This window comes from Polypterus senegalus, chromosome 15 (assembly GCF_016835505.1).
Source record: "Polypterus senegalus isolate Bchr_013 chromosome 15, ASM1683550v1, whole genome shotgun sequence".
Taxonomy (NCBI): Eukaryota; Metazoa; Chordata; class Cladistia; order Polypteriformes; family Polypteridae; genus Polypterus; species Polypterus senegalus.
Window position 1 is genome coordinate 89,868,652 of NC_053168.1, and position 17,506 is coordinate 89,886,157.

The window sequence follows — 17,506 nt, forward strand, 5'->3', positions numbered from 1 at the left end:
GCTGTTTGTGGTTGAGGACTGCTGCTCTCATGTATTGATCCATTCATACATGACTACTTTTATGTAACAACTGAAGAACATTTTCAGTTACCTGTATGTTTATTTAAAAATAAGACAATTTAAAGAAAATCTGTTAAATAGGAAGTGATGTATTAAATGTCGTTTGCTGGGGCCACAGCCCTCATTTTGGAAACCATTGGCTTAGACAGCCAATTATGTCAATTAACGCAATTAAAGAAAAACATTGCATTACACCTTTGAAAATTGAAAGCCCCAATATGTGTACAGTGTACACATATGCAGTGGGTATAGAAAAGAATCACCCCCTTCAAAATATTCCCATTTTCTTTGCTTTACAGCCTTAAATGAAAACATACACAAAAAATATTTCTTCCCAGCTTTACTTATTCAATGCAATCTATAAAATTCATGTGAAAGATATCATAACTACAGTTGAGAAAAATTATAAAAAAATCAAAAACAAGACATACTGAGATTAATAAAGGATCACCCCCCATGTCAATATTTTGTTGAACCATCTTTTGCTTTAATGACAGCCTTTAGTTTGAAGGGATTCTTCTCTATCAGCTTTGCACATCTAGATTGAGCATTATTTTCCCACTCCTCTTTACAGAATTCTTCAAGTTAGGTAAAATTGGATGGTGATTGTTGGTGCACTGCTGTCTTCAAATCTTTCCACAGATTTTCAATGGGATTTAGGTCTGGGCCCTGACTGGGCAACACGAGGACATTCACTTTTTTCTCCTTCAGCCGCTGTGTGGTCAGTTTTTCTTTGTGCTTTGGGTCATTGTCGTGTTGAAAGGTGAACATTCTGCCCAGAACTTTCTGGCAGAGGGTAGCAGGTTTTCCTTAAGAATGTGACGGTATTTTGTCCCATCCCTTTTTCCTTCTACTCTAATGAGAGCCCCAGGCCCTGCGGCAGAGAAACACCCCCACAACAGGATACTGCCACCTCCATGCTTTACTGTAGGTATGGTGTGTTGTGAATGGTATTATAGATTATATTGAGTAAATAAATCTGGAAAAATATTGGTTTGTGTTTTTTCATTTAAGGCTGTAAAGCAAAAAAAGGCAAGATGTAATGTGGTCTGAGTTGCCTCAAAAGCTTGCTTATTGTAATATTTTTAGTTAGCCAATAAAAGATGTCAATTAGCTTGATTTTTCACTACATTCATAATGGCTAACACAGTACAACACCCTAGTACTACTTATATTTGAAATATTTTAAAGCAGTCACAGATTTTTGTTTTCCTAAAGGAAGCATAAACCATATAGTTTGATGGTCTCTACTATTTCAGAATGTATAGCAAATGCTATTATCAATAGTGATTCCTGATATAATATGATTACTGTTAATATTTCAAACACAATTGTTGTATAATCAGTGAATAAATGACAGTTTCTAAGATGCAGGCATTGGTTATTTCATTATTAAAAACACTGTAAATGAAATGAGCAGTTGAGCTTTTAGCCTTTGTCTTGTTAATTGTGTATAGCTTTTTTTTCTTTTTAAACTTCACTCTACCATTATATATAAATGAGTTTGAGAATTTCTTCCTTATTGACAGGAACTCCAGTTCAGAATGATCTGCAAGAATTCTATGCTATAATTGAATTTGTTAACCCAGGCATTCTTGGGTCTTCCAGTACCTACAGAAAAATTTATGAAGAACCTATTCTGAAGTCTCGACAACCATCAGCAACTACGGTGAGAATATTTTTTTTTTAAATAAAACATGAGTTTTGAATACACAAAGTATTCTTCATTAATAATTACACAATATAGAACAATCAATAATTTGGACCATACTTGATCAGAAGTCAAAAACATGTTTTGGTGGCTAGAATGCTTAGGCTTTGTATAGGAAGTATACAGTGAGTGACTACTGAAAGTAATCTAGGCTGACTGCTCTCCTTTTTTCTATTTTGTAAATTGCTTTATCAAAAAATAACATCTGCTTCTGATTTTTCCACCCAGAAACCTACCTGGGTCATCCCCTAAACTCTTAAGAACTCAAAGATTGGTCTTGCCTGTTGTCAGACATAGATGGTCGTAATAGCTTCTTCTGCAACAGGAATGCTTTTACAGTATTGCTTTATTTCACTTTGATGTCTGGTATATTTTGTTTTTAATTTCCTGTACCAGCAACCTAAATTCTTAGGGCATATGTCCTCAAAAAATCCTGAATGCTGAGCATTGAGGCCATACAACATTGTTTGACTTCACTGCACTCCGCAGGTCCAGCTAGTTGCTAAAGTTGCAAAAGCAACTGCATTAGTGCCACCCTCATCAAAAACTAACCCACGTGGTCACTCAAGACACCAGTCAAAAGAATCTACACTTGTATTGTAAGGAAGATAATAGTCAAATTCATGAAAAATATAAGCCATGTTATGTTCTAAATGAAGCATGAGCTTACTACTAAGGTAAGCCATTTGAGTATGAATAATTTTGAGAAAATAAAGCATAGTATTGAGAGAAAAATTGAGAGTGAAATTAATACATTTAAGAATGAAATGAGAATAATGAAGAGCAAGTTCAATATGATGCCTAACTTCATGATATAAAGTACACAGTTACATATTGTGTCGAAAAACTGGAACAGATGTTAGGCCCCCCAGATAAAAGAAAATAATGCAGATGCCTTTGAAATACATTAATGGGACTGGAGGATATAGAGAAAAGGAAGAATCTTTGTTTTCTCTTTATACTAGAGTATTCAGAGACTGCTTTTGGGAGTCCATATACTTGTTGGGAAAAACAAATGTCACCAAAACTGACTAACTGGAATTAGTGCAAGTTGTCATTGTCAAATTTGACAAACTGCAGGAGAAAGAAAAGGTGATTTTCCATTCTAGGGAGAACCAAGAATGGCTAACTTTATATCTGTCCAGTTTTTTCCGGTAGCAATTCCTAAAAATCTGTTATCAGATTAAGTATATGCATCATGTGTGACCTGCTTTTACTGTGAATTGTACATGCTAGCCACACCTATACCTTTTTAGCTCTTCTAAGGAATCCCACATTTTGTTCCCAGCTATCTTCAAAACTGGAACAAGACCTGACATGAATTAGATTGGATAGGAAATTGACTGAAATAGAGATCATAATGCAACAAGACCTATAATGGTGTCATCTAGCTTGTTATGAACACGTTTATTTTTCTTTGTCATTTCAGCATCAAGTGCTGCATAGTTTTTGCAGTATGTACTATTTACGGACCTATGATTTGACTCTGGCAATACATTTTGTCCATTTTTTGATATAGATAACAGTGGCCATGCATAAAACACAGTGGTAGCTCTAATGTATGTGTATACTTCAAAATGTCATGTGCAAAGCAGAAACTTAAATAAACTTAAACTCATGCTTTGATTAACCGAGCTACAGAGAGATAATATTTTTGATATGTGTAAAGTTGAATGAAAAAGCTAATCTTTGTTGGTATTTGAAATTGTGCAATAAATTGATGCATGTTTGTATGTGTGTGTGCGCGCGTGCACCATTTTATTAGGTACACCTGTTCAACTGCTTGTTAATGCAAATATATAATCAGCCAATTATGTGGTAGCAACTCAATGCATTTAGGCGTGCAGATGTTGTCAAGATGAACTGCTGAAGTTCAAACCAAGCATCAGAATGGAGAAGAAAGTAGATTTAAGTGACTTGGAATGTGGCATGGTTGTTTGTGCCAGATGGGCTGCTGTATTTCAGAAACTGCTGATCTGCTGGTATTTTCACACCCAGCCATCTCTAGGGTGTACAGAGAATGGTCTGAAAAAGGTTAGATATCCTAGGGGTGTCAGTACTCAGGGAAAAAATGCCTTGTTGATGCCAGAGATCAGAGGAGAATGGCCAAACTGGTTCAAGCAGAATGAATGGCTACAGTAACACAAATAACCACTCATCACAACCAAGGTATGCAGAAGAGCATCTCTGAACAAAAACACATTGAACCCTGAAGCAGATGGGCTACAGCAACTGGACACCACACCGGGTGCCACTCCTACCAGCTACAGACAGGCAACTGAGGCCACAATTTGCACGAGCGCACCAAAATTGCACAATAGAAGACTAATAAAAGTTGTCTGGTCTAATGAGTCTCAGTTTCTGCTGTGACATTCGAATGGTAGGGTCAGAATTTGGTGTCAACAACATCAACCCATGGTTCATGCTGCTGGTAGTGGTTTATGGGTGTGGGGAATATTTTCTTGGCACATTTTGAGCCCCTTAGTACCAACTGAGCCTCATTTAAAATGTCATAGCCTACCTGAGTTTTGTTGCTGACCATGTTCATCCCTTCATAACTGCAGTGTAGCTATCTTTTGATGGCTACTTCCAGCAGGATAACGCACCATGTCACAAAGCTCAAATCATCTGAAACTAGTTTTTTGGACATGACAATGGTTTCACTGTATTTAAGTGGCCAAACTCAGTCATACTAAAACTTGGCATACACAAAAAAAATCCTGTAAAATTTAAAATAAATCCTGATCAGCGTGAAATGTTAACGCACGGACACAGTGAAGAAAAAAAGGTTGAAATGTCAATTTTAATCCGGAAATTTCCACTTTAAACTCATAGTTCATTTTGTCATTAAAGTAGAATGTCACAAACTTCTTAAAATTGATGTTTTATGTACTCTACAACTCTACAACTACTGTGAGTTTCTCAAATCCCGTCATATCTAAAGTAACACATTAAATGCTTCATATTCTATATGTGTGAATCACTACGTGCTTAAACAGGCTTTCTGTTTAGTAGGCAGAAGCGCGCAGGCACTGAACTCCACACAGCATACATTTGTGATATTACAGCTCTCTGAACATTTTAGAATACTTAGATGTATACTAGATATCATTTTTCATGATGAAATGCATTAAAGCATGTATTAAAATTTTTTGGAAGGTAGGAACAATCCCTGGATGGGGCACCAGCTCATCACTTACCACTGCACCACCACTCCCCCACATGTTTAATTAACAATATACATTATTCAAATTAATTTAACAATTTTTCCCTATAATGTAATATACATATTTTAATGCATTTCATTTTAAAAATGATATCAAGTATACATCCTAGTATTATAACAGCACACAGCTCCAAGAGCATAGCTCTTGTAAGTCTAAAGTGACTTAGAAGCCAGTAGTCATCCTCTGTAAATACGTGCTGTGTTCTGTTGAATTGAATTCCTTTATTGTCATTGTATGATACAATGCGATTCAATACGCACATCCTCCATAAACTTATTTTCCTATAAAATGATAAAATAACAACAATAATAATAATACTAATACGATTAAAAAAAAAAAAGAAAAATATACAGTATGAAAGCATAAGTGCAATATACATGCACGTATTGTGCAGATAGTGCAAATCTTTCATAAAGTGGCTCAGGTTGTGTAATATTACAGCTGTACAGGGAGCTTTTTATGGACTGATTGAGTGTGTTTAAATAAAGCTCTTGGGATGAAGCCGTTTCTGAATCTCGAGGTCTGTGAAGGAAAGGCTCTGAAGTGCTTGCCAGAGTGGAGAAGTTCAAATAGACTGTGTGCATGGCTGAATGGAATCCATGCAGATGCTGGTGACTTTCCTTATGCAGCGTGTGCTAAAAATGTCCTCTAGGGATGAAAGCTGTGTCCTGATAATGCTCTATGCCTTTGACACAACCCGCCATAGAGCTTTCTAATCAGCAGCAGTGGTATTTGGAATAGCTTGGCCCTTACGTGAACCATTTTTACAGGTTGATTGCAATCAGGTGCCTTACATTTGTAAATGATATGTGGTTAATTTCAGTGTATTTGATAAAGCCTGTATCTGGGATGTGAATCTGAAAAAGGAAAACTGGACTGAACAGTAGCACTGCTTTCACACTGGGTGCCACCAGTTTGCAAAACCAAGCAGAAACATATGCATGCAATGGCTTGTGCTGCCGTGATAATGTGTGTGGCTTTACGCCAAGTTTAGTTTTTGTACATCTAGATATGAGTGTGGAAATGGGCATACAGAACATTTTTGTGCTCACACACCATTTACACATGAGGCCCCAGATATCAGTCCAGTAGAGCACCTTTCGGATGTGGTGGAATGGGAGATTTGCATCATGCATTTGCAGCTGACACATTGTCAGCAACTGTGTGATGCTGTCATGACAATATGGACCAAAATCCCTGAGGAATGTTTCCAGCACCTTGTTGAATCTATGCAATGAAGAATTACAGCAGTTCTGAAGGCAAAAGGAGGTCCAACCTGGTACTAGCAAGGTGTATCTAATAAAGTGGCCATTGAGTGTATATATGTGTTTGTGTGTGTATGTGTATATATATAATATACACACACCCACACACATCTATATAGTACACCCCCAAAATTCACGGGGGTTACGTTCCTAGAGCACCCGCAAATTTTGGATGTGGTGAAAAAAATGCCTATTTTTATACAAAGTAGTTTAAACCCTAAATATGCCCCCAAAACACTTCAATTTAATTTCAAACTCAGCTTAAAACATTACCTAAAAAAAGAATGTAAAGGTAAACCTGTATATTGTACTGCTATGTCTCCTGCAGTGCTAGAATGTAAAATACCGATGTTACTGCTATATGTACTGTAATTCATGCAAGCGTGTTTTCACTGCCAGAAGCCTTAGAAGGTGCAGAGCATTTCAGCGGCATCTTGGGGCTTTAACTCTTAAACTGCCCCTTACTTGGGGGTTAATGCATCCCTGGACGCCAAATACTTTTTTGCTGCACTTTAAGTAAACATCACAATTCACAAAGAAAAAGTGAAATTTTAATGTAACCTTTTTTTTCATGCAAAGAGCATCACAATTACTGCAACACTGATCATTTTACACACTGCAAATGAACTGTAAAATCTATTTTAAAAAACTACTGGAACAATATGTACAAGGTGCAACTGATGCCATGGATGAAATTCAGTAAATCGCAGAGCCAACTGCGCTTGAACTGGCAGCACGCAAGCACACAGAGGTAAGCGCTAATGATTGCAGGCTAGTTTAGTGGAGCAGTTCAATTTCCAGGGACAGTGAGGCTGCAGGGTGTCACACTTGTGTCAATGATTTGCACACAAACACAGGAGATTGTAGAGACTGGAACTTTATTCAAACACTTCAAACAAACATGTCTCTTTCAGAAGTAAAACAAGCTCAGTATGCAGTTAGTTCTCAATTAAAGAATAGGCAAACATCATAGGGGAGCAGGACCCCCAACAGGAGCAGAGGATGTCTGGGGGAGGAGAGAGAAACAAAGCAATCAGCGAAAAAGGACAGGTGCCGTTCAGGCTTTTAAGTACGCGTAGCGCAAGGAGCATATCACACGACAGAGCAGCCTCAAGTAAGGGAGTAATGGGAAAGTAGTCTATCAGCATTTTTTAAGAGGGTTTTTTTGAGCAGCGTTCCATGTCTTCTAGGGTGGCGTTCAGCCATTCTGCTCACAAGGGGCTGGCAGTGATCATGAGCTGGCTGCTCAACGAATGTATGGCACTGACTGATCAGCTCCTGCATGCTCGCAAATGGCACTGGAGAATGACTGTAGCCGGTTGTGGCAGTTTAAGGGTTAAGAGGAACAAAATGGAAAATACAAGAACTCTCAGCTGGAGATGCATCACAGTCAATCAGCAGCAAGGAGAAATGAATAACGCTGTAGCGGTCTGGTGCCGCTAATATTCACACCGTTGAGAAGGCTGTGATTTATTTTTATGGTGGGGATTCCAGGGACGTATCCAGCCTTGGACCGACCCGCATACACTCACAAACAGAGACGTAAACAAAGCAAACCGGTAATCAAACAGCAAATAAAGAATGTAATGAAAACAAATGAAATAAATGAAAACAACGATACCACCCCGTTCCCCTTACGGCAATTACACATTAAATACAACAAAGCACAAACACACACACAAACGGCAACGAATGAAATGTAATGATGAAAATAGAGATCTGCACATTGAATGGAAATGTAAAAATAATCCTACCACTAGTTCTTAAAATGGTGAAGACGGGTTCAGGAGCGCTCCTTTCTTTGCAGGATGGCCATGAATCCACTTACAGTCCTCATGTACACAGGCAATCGCTGACAATCCAGATGCCAATCACGAAAAGATCCAGGACAAAATGAATAAGTACAGGTAACCCAACAGAAGGCAGACAAACTTTTTTTTTTTTTTTGCTTTTGGTCACCGGCTCCCTTTTTAAAAGTCGCGCTGACATCCATTGACCCCCAACAGCCCCAGCACCCTTAGCAGAAGACCAATCAGAGCCACTGCTGGGAGTTTCAGTTTCAAATTATATTGGCTGCTTTCACCATCTCAAGCCGCTTTTTCCTCTACAGTTGCTTCCTGTTCTCTCTACAGTACAGTATTGCCACGAAAAAAGCCATGCAAATTGTGGAGGATAGATGCAGTTTCCTCTAACAATTATTAGATAGGTTCTAAGGAAAAATCCGTGAATGACTGAGGCCACGAACTCTGAACTGCAACTTCGCAGGCCTCTACTGTGTACAGTATGTGTGTGTGTGTATATACATATATATACTGTATAAACGCACCTCATGGCCGTAGTGCCGTAACTAACACTCCCTCACAATGCAGGTAATGTGCCTCATTAGGGACTTCATGAGCAACCATTCGTTCGACACAAAGTCAAACCAACAATAACCAAAGATATTCCGGAGAGATACAATACCAAATGAGTCTAGTCTTTGTCTCAGATCACTGGATAGCGTCCATGTCTCACAACCATATAGTAAAACAGGAAGCACCAGGACTCTAAAGTCTTGGACTTTCGTCCTTTTTCATAGATATCGGGAATGCCACACACCCCTTTCCAGAGACCTCATGACCCCCCATGCTCTCCCAATCCGTCTACTGAGTTCACAGGAAGAGTCACCAGAAACATCAATGTCACTGCCAAGGTAAGTACACCTCTCAACAAGGTCAACACTCTCTCCGCAAACAGTGCTGATGGCTGTGCCCAAGAGGTCATTGAAGGCCTGGATCTTGGTTTTTATCCAGGAAACTCGCAAGCCCAGACACTCGGACTCCTCACTCAGTCTCTCGAGCGCCTCAATAAGAGCCTCCAATGACTCTGAGAAGATCACGGCATCGTCAGCAAAGTCAAGTTCCATGAATCTTTCTTCACCAACAGATGCCCCACAGCTGCTGGACCCCACGACCTTGCCCAACATGCAGTCCATATAAGCATTGAACAGAGTAGGAGCAAGAACACACCCTTGATGAACCCCAGAATCAACTGGGAAAAATGCAGAGGTCCTGCCTCCACTCTGCACAGCACTCGCAGTACCAGTCATGATATCCAGCAACCTCGAGGGGATCCCGCAAACCCTCACGATGTCCCACAGGGCAGCTCGATTAACTGAGTTGAATGCTTTGCAAAAATCGACAAAGGCTGCAAAGAAACTCTGCCAATATTCACGTTTGCGCTTTGAGATCCCTCAGTGCCAGGATGCAGTCGATGGTAGACTTCTTAGGCATAAAACCATACTGTTCCGGTCGCTGTTAGGTGAGCAAGTGATCACGGATCCTATTGAGGACGACCCTAGCAAGGACCTTACCTGGCGCCAAGAACAGTGGTATCCCCCTGTAGTTGCTGCAGTCCAGGCGATCACCCTTCCCTTTCCAGATAGGAACGACAAGTCTCCCCAATGGAAGCATAGATTGGTTGCAATGCTAGGAGGACAGCCTTACCACTAGCCTGGAGAAGTTCACCCTGGATACCACAGATCCCTGCAGCCTTCCCCCCCTCAGCTAGTTCACCACCTGTGCAATCCCAGTGAGATTGGGTGGTTCATAGCTAATTGGAGGATCAGCCTCAAGAACCCTTGTCTCAGAGATATCCAACGTCCTAGCCTTAGGATCAGCTTGTCTTGGGTATGACCAGTTTCATCCGGCCCTGTAAGCGGTCCTCCAACTTGCAGGAAAATCATGGGGGTTAGTGGCAGGATTAGCACTCCGGCCACCGTAAAAAAAAAAAAACTTCACAAATCTCCGAGACTACAGAAAGGACTCGTTTTTACTCTCCTTGGGAGTAGCTCTGTTGCAGCCACCCATAGTTGGGCTGCTCACATCATGAAGGGGATGGGGGGAAAGCCCTCGCAAGCCCCATCCCCCGGAAGAGTCGAAACCGTTGGAGAGTAAATGGGGTCAGGTCTGTTGGGGATCGAAACTGATGTGGTGCTGAGGCGTTGCCCACTGCACAGCAGCACTTGGGTCCCAATTTGAAGCGGCCCATACGGGTGGGCACATGGAACATCTTGACTCTCCGGCAAGTAAACTCCGCATTTCAGTGGCAGCACTCTCTGAGGTGCGCAGACCGGGGACTGGCCAGATCTCTGTAGGTGGATACACCTTTTATTGATCTGGTCGGTCTGATGGCTGTCATACTCAGGGTCTTAGGTCCAGTAGGTTACTACCTGCTAGGAAAATGAACCTGGACTTGGAGGTGTTTCATTTCGCAGGGCACCCTGGATATCATCAAGAGGAGTCGCAGCGCACAGCTCAATGGCAAGTCTGGTCTATACCGGGAACTGAGACGGACGGCTGTGAGTGCTCCGAGGGTAAATAAAGAGGCGTTTGTTAGAGGAATCTGTGAGCAAGTGACACACCATCTGTGGTCTAGCGACCCATGTCCTGCTTACAGAGGAATCAAAGCATTACGCACATTTGAATCTGTTCCTCGGAGAGTCGCAGTCAGGGCAGCTGATGGAACGGTCCTTACGGATGACACTGCAGTTGTGACCCACTGGGCTGGTTACTTTGAGCAGTTGTTCAAAGCTGATCCTCAGGCTAGGACATTGGATATATATACAGTATATATACAGTACGCCCCCAAAATTCGCAGGGGTTACGTTTCTAGAGCACCTGCAGATTGTGGAAAAAAAGCGACTTTTGGATATGATTAAAAAATTCCTTTTAAATGCCTATTTTTATAGTTTAAACCCTAAATACAAAGCACTTTAATTTCGTTGCTAACTCCGCTTAATACATTAAAACATTACCTAAAAACAATATGTACAGTACTGTACTGCTATGTCTCCTACGGGGTTAGAATGTAAAATACCAATTTTACCACTGTACGTATCGTAATTCATTCAAGCGCGTTTTCTTTGGTATGCGCTGTCGTTTTCTTTGTTATAAGTAGAGTAAATACATAATTTCATTTAATTAGAATACAGTAAAATGTATGGGTACTCACCAATGATGAATGATATTGATGATGATGAAGTAGCTGTGCAGTACGATGCAGAGGATTTAAAACTCCTTTTTGGTTGGTGCCTCTTCATCAGGCGCTTCAGGAGGAATCGTATCTTTGGATGGGTCTTCGTGCTGGCTTTTCTTTATAGGTTTAAGGAACATTGTGATGGGAAGTTGCTACATTGTCTCCTGTAGCGAACTGCTGGTACAATTTCCGTGCTTTCTCACAGATGATACCATCCAAGGGGATGTTCTTCCTGCAGTCGGTGATCCACAATGCCAAGGCAGATTCCATCATGACGATATTTTTATTCCTTACAGTAGTTACCTTTTTGGCACTATCACAGAAACTTACAGATACAGCACTCCAGATCGCTGCTTCGTTCTTCTTTATGTAGCTTGCAGTGCTTAAATTAATGCCATAGTGGCGCGTTACTGCAGCATAACATTTTAGTTCCCGGAGCACATCCAGTAGTTCAACCTTCTGCTGGAGTGTTTTAAACTACTTCTGGTACTTAGGCTCAGTGCCAGAAGCCTTAGAAGGTGCAGGTTGATTTGGCGACATCTTGTGCATTTAAGAATAACAAAATTAATACAATAACAAAATGGAAAACACGAGGACACTCAGCTGGAGTCCCGTCACAGGGCAGCAATCAATCAGCAGCAAGGAGAAATGAATAACTCTCTCGGATTGGCTACTTTCACCATCCCAGACCACGTTTCCCTCAGTGGTTGTTTCCTGTTCTCTCTCTGACAGTTTTGCCACGAAAAAAGCCATAAAAAATTGTGGAGGATATTTGCGATTTCTGCTAATAATTAATTGTTAGGTTCTAAGGAAACATCCGCGAATGACTGAGTCCACGAACCCTGACCTGCTGTGATTTCTTTTATTTTTTTTATTGGAGATTCCAGAAGTGCACCCAGCCTTGACCAGACCCACACTCACAGAGACACAAAATCCAATAAATCAAATGAATGAATGATATATTAAATGGGAAGTAAATATAAACAACAAATGATCAGATAACCCACCCCTTACCCTACGGTGATGATAAATGCAACACACAACAATAAACACCCACGACAATATCCATGAATCAGTCCCAATGCAGCAGTAACTGAAGAAGTGGTATGGAGTAATAGGTGACAATCCCAGGAACAGCTTTCCGTAAATAATGTAATAAACAGTCCTACCAGTAGTCTTGATGCAGTGAGGGGTGGGAATTTGGGGAGTGCTCCCTACGATGAAGCTTGATGACCAATCCAACATTACTCGCACGACAGGCAGGCACAAGAGACAGTCCATAAATCCTTATAGTTTCACGATCCAGGGTATAAACAATATTCCACAGGGGTTATGGCAGACAAGACAACAGGTGAGTGGAAACACATACGATGGCTTCCTTTGCTGCTTAGCCAGCTCCTTTTAAAGATTCCCGCTGGCCCCTCTTGTCCCCTGCAAGCCCCTGCGTTCTCCTCAAACGTCCAATCAGGGGAATAACAACAACAACAACAACAACATTTATTTATATAGCACATTTTCATACAAACAGTAGCTCAAAGTGCTTTACATATTAAAGAATAGAAAAATGAAAGACATAATTATAAAAAATAAATCAACATTAACATCGAATAAGAGTAAGGTTCAATGGCCAGGGGACAGAAAAACCAAAAAACTCCAGACGGCTGGAGAAAAAATAAAATACTGTAGGGATTCCAGACCATGATACCCCAGTCCCTCTGGGCATTCTACCTAACATAAATGAAACAGTCCTCTTTGGCTTTAGGATTCTCACGGAAGGGCTTGATGATGATGATGGTCACGTAGACTTCTTCCTTTTAATCCGTCCATCATTGTTGGAGCATCATGAAGCTTTGAGTAGGTGGAGGTGGCGAGGCCACCACCACAAAGAAACCGGAAAAAAAAAAACAGAAAAGAGAGTAGGGGTCAGTACCGATTTTAAAGCCACCATGAATAGTTATTATGATGAATTGAACATACAGAGTATCAGGATTAAGTTAAAATACCCACAGAGCAGCTGGGAAATGGAGTCCTTTAAGTTGTAGCACTACTACACCTTAAGAATTTGCCAGGACAATGGATAGGACGAAGAGGTGCAGTTGAGTTTCCTCTGCGCTCTTCTGATTTGTTCAAGCACTTGAGAGAGAGAGAGACACACACACACACGAGAGCGAAGAACCATCAGCTCAGTTATGATCATATGACGCTCAGCAGACAAAGTGTATCCACACTTATTTATCAGTGTTATTTGTTAGGAAAATTGATTTTTATGTTGATATTTTTGGGGGTTTCGCTGTACAAGCTCAGTGCTGGAACGAATTAAACTCGTATCTAGAGGTTCAACTGTGTGTGTGTGTGTGTATATATATATATATATATATATATATATATATATATATATATATATATATATATATATATATATATATATATAAATATATATATATATAAAAAGAGAGAGAGAGAAATATGCAAAAATGCCTCTGTGGCAAGTCATTTGAAAATAAACAAATAATCACAATAACTATATTTACTACAGTTGATTAAATGCTAACTGGTCCAATATCTTTCTTTTACTATAGGAGGAAAGGAGCCTTGGCAATGAAAGGGCTTCAGAGCTCGTACGCATCACAGGATTCTTTACATTACGCCGGACACAAGAGATAATTAATAGCTATCTGCCTCCCAAAGTGGAATGGGTATTGTTTTGTCAACCTTCTCCATTACAGTTGGAAGTCTACCGAGCACTGCTGGCATCCCATACTGTCAGATCCTTACTTCAGGGTGTTCTTGAGAACAGTCCACATTTCGTCTGTATTGGGGCACTTAAAAAGCTATGCAATCATCCTGCTTTGCTTTATACTACCATAAAGGTAAGTATTATGATCTAACAAGTAATCTTGTCCAAGTAATTCAGGTAGTGTTGGCATTTGGATTCTTGTTGTATTTGAATTTTTATTGAATAATTTTATATTGTTGTTTTCTAAATTGCATAAATTGAATTAACTATTCTTTTCTAAGCACTCTTTATGCTTAAAGTTAAAGAAACAGGTTTTAAGTCTTTCAACAGTAAAACAGAAAAGAAAACTTAGTTCAGCTTCATTAAAATTTCACTCCATTTCTGACATTTTTGATTTTATGAAATTCAAATACATCTTCAGAACTTTTGCCAAGGAGAGTGGTGGGGATGCTGCCTTTAAGAAGAAACTGAAAGGTGGAAGCACCCCACCGAGGAAAAGATTGTTTGCATTATAGAAACAACCACTTGTAGAGATTTTTGAACCCAGAGATATCCAACCTCCTAGCTGGAGGATCAGCTTTGAACAACTGCTCTTTGTAGCCATCCCAGCGGGTCACAACTGCAGTTTCATCCGTAAAGATCATGCCATCACCCGTCCTGACTGCGACTCTCTGAGGAACAGATTCAGATATGCGTAATGCTTCGATCCTCTGCATGCAGGACATAGTTAGCTAGAACACAGATGGTGTGTCACTTGCTCACAGATTTCTCTAACAAACGCCTCTTTATCTGCCCTCAGAGCCCTCGCAGCTGTCCTTCTCAGTTCCCGGTACAGACCAGAGTTGCCATTGACCTTTAGGGTCTTGTCACGGAAGGTCTTCCACATCACATTAGGATCATCAGTTGTAACCAAATCTGCAAGTTCCTCACACAAACTGTGTGCAAACTCATTAGAAACAGCCTGGTTTTGGAGTCTGGCCAAGTCCAGGCTCAATTTCCTATTAGGAGGTAACCTGCTGGATCCTAAAAGTAGCAACAACAAAACAAGTCTGTAGTCAGAATTCACAAACTGGGCACTTTTGTAGATCCTGCAGTTTTGCAAGAGCCTCCAGCGTTTGCCCATGAGGATGTGATCGATCTCCTTCACCGCACCACCAATATTGGAGTACCAAGTCCAACAATGTGGTTTTGGGCACTGGAAGCAGGATCCAGTGATTCGCAGCCACTGACCTTTTGCAAAGTCAAGGAACATGGAGCCACTTTCACCACAGTCACCAGACCAATGGGGACCGAGACAATCCTCATAGCCAGCCCTGTCAGTGCCAGTGGCTGCATTGAAGTCACCCATGACCAGAGGAGAGTCACCTCGTGGGCACCCATCAACCACCAAGCAAAGCTGCCAATCAAATGTCTCCCTTGCCGAGACATCACACACCGCGGTCGGAACATACACTGAGACAATAGACAAGGCAGTGCCATAATCTGAGTCTCATAATATGGCTTGTTGAAAGATGTGATATCGGACTCCATCAGAAGAAGCCAGTCTGCTACAGCAATAGCTACTCCCCAAGTATGACAGCCAGACCAATAAAAGGTGTATCCACGTACTGAGATCTGGCCAGTCCCCGGTCTGCGCACCTCAGACAGTGCCACCAATGAAATGCAGAGTTTACGCAGCTCCTCCGATAGCAGAGGAAGATGATCATCTTGCTGGAGAGACAAGACGTTCCATGCACCCACCCGTATGGGCCGCCTTAAATTGGAGCCAGAGTGCTGCCATGCAGTGAGCGACGCCTCAGCACCACACCAGTTCCGATCCCCAACAGACCTGACCCCATTGGCTCTCCAGCGGTTTTGACTCTTCCGGGGATGGGGCTCCCGAGGGCTTTCCCCCATCCCCTTCATGATGCAAGCAGCCTGACTATGGGCAGCTGCAACAGAGCTACTCCCGCGGAGTGCAAAAAGAAAACTGTATGCCATCTCCTATTTGTAAATATACATTCCAAGCTAAACTGGCTTAAACTAGCTTAATTAACACTCTGTTTTAGAGATATAGCTGAGAAAGTTCTGTTTCTTGTTATCTTACACGGGGTTAAAGACTACACCATCATCTAAGTAGCTGTGAGAAAATTATATTCTATCGTAATTAAGCAATTACATTAACATTAAACATAAAGTGGCCAGTGAGTGTATGTACATGTGTGTGATATATGCGTACATTTATAGTAATCAATTTAAATAATGATATACATATTTATGTTGATAAAATCTGTAAGACTCATTACACTTTTTTTTTTTTAAAACTATCGTTAAATTGAGATGTACTTGGATGCTTATATATACACATCATGAATACATTTACAATGTATTTTATTTTTCTAAATACATGAAGCCTGGCTTAACTGTGTACTGTATGTTTGGTATAAAGCAGATTAATAATGTCTGTAAAGTATAAATGATGCTAGCTGAAAGCATATTGCCGAGGATGACAGCTCTTCTCTTTTTCAAAGAAAACTAAGGTTGAACTATTATGCTACAATTTTGCACCCTTAGTGTAATAAATATTGTAAATATTGACTCGCTCACTCATCATCACAAACACTATTTTCCATTTAGATAAAAATCTGTTATTTGTCAGGGTTGTAATCTACAGTACGTCAGTAGGACATTTGGATATATCATTATTTAGGGGGTAAACCATACCCCCAAAATTTCAAAAAAGTGTTACTAAATGTATTGAAATTTGATATTATAGGAAAAAAAATAATCCATTTTATGTTGTTGTTGTTTTTTTTTAATTCGTCAGTACGTCTTTATTTTAAAGTACATACTCCACATAGCCCTGACAAGGGGGCCTTATATAAACAAAGGATACAGTAGAAGTGATTGATAGGCCACGCAAATAGCACCTAACCAATTCTGTGGACTGAGGAAGGGGCAATGTCCAGAACAGGAAAAAAAAAGAGACATGGATCACATTTGGCATGAACAGTCAGGTGTGAAATGGAAGAAGAAAAAGTGGCAAATGTCAAGGAAGATGCAGAGATCAGGGCTTAGCAAGTGCACTATAAAGCTCCAGTAAGAATGCCAAGTCGGTGGCTGTGAGTGTAGGTGTTTCTTCACTAGAAGTAAAAAGGGAGGGAGAGAGGAAACAGAGAGAGGATCTGTAACCTCCAAAATGGTTTATATTTACGTTTTCATCAGCTTACTTTGAACTGAGATGCCCTGCCCTGCCCTGCCCACCCCACCTTGTGCTCCAAAATTCTTTAAATATATATTTGCATCTGTGGACTTTTAAAGGGTTATCCCCAGTCATTTAAAAAGCTTCCTATACATACAGTAGTACCAAGTGTTATTTGTGCAGCCTGTAAACCTCATCACCATTTGTTATAAGTTAAAGTAAAGCATAATTCAATATGAGGACTTTATTGTCTGCTTATGGCTGTAGCAAGTTTAAAAAAAAACTCAAGGTTGAACATAAAATGATGAA

At 40.5% G+C, this 17,506-nt stretch overlaps 1 protein-coding gene across 6 annotated transcripts in view; it reads left to right on the top strand.

Annotated features, from left to right (window-relative positions):
- Positions 1–17,506, top strand: part of rad54b (RAD54 homolog B) — a 147,498-nt gene that overhangs the window by 78,912 nt on the left and 51,080 nt on the right. For all 6 annotated transcript variants that reach the window (XM_039736627.1, XM_039736625.1, XM_039736626.1 and 3 more), the window contains 2 exons: positions 1,590–1,729; positions 13,859–14,149. In XM_039736627.1, coding sequence (XP_039592561.1) covers positions 1,590–1,729; positions 13,859–14,149 — 431 coding nt within the window. The remainder of the gene's footprint in view (positions 1–1,589; positions 1,730–13,858; positions 14,150–17,506) is intronic.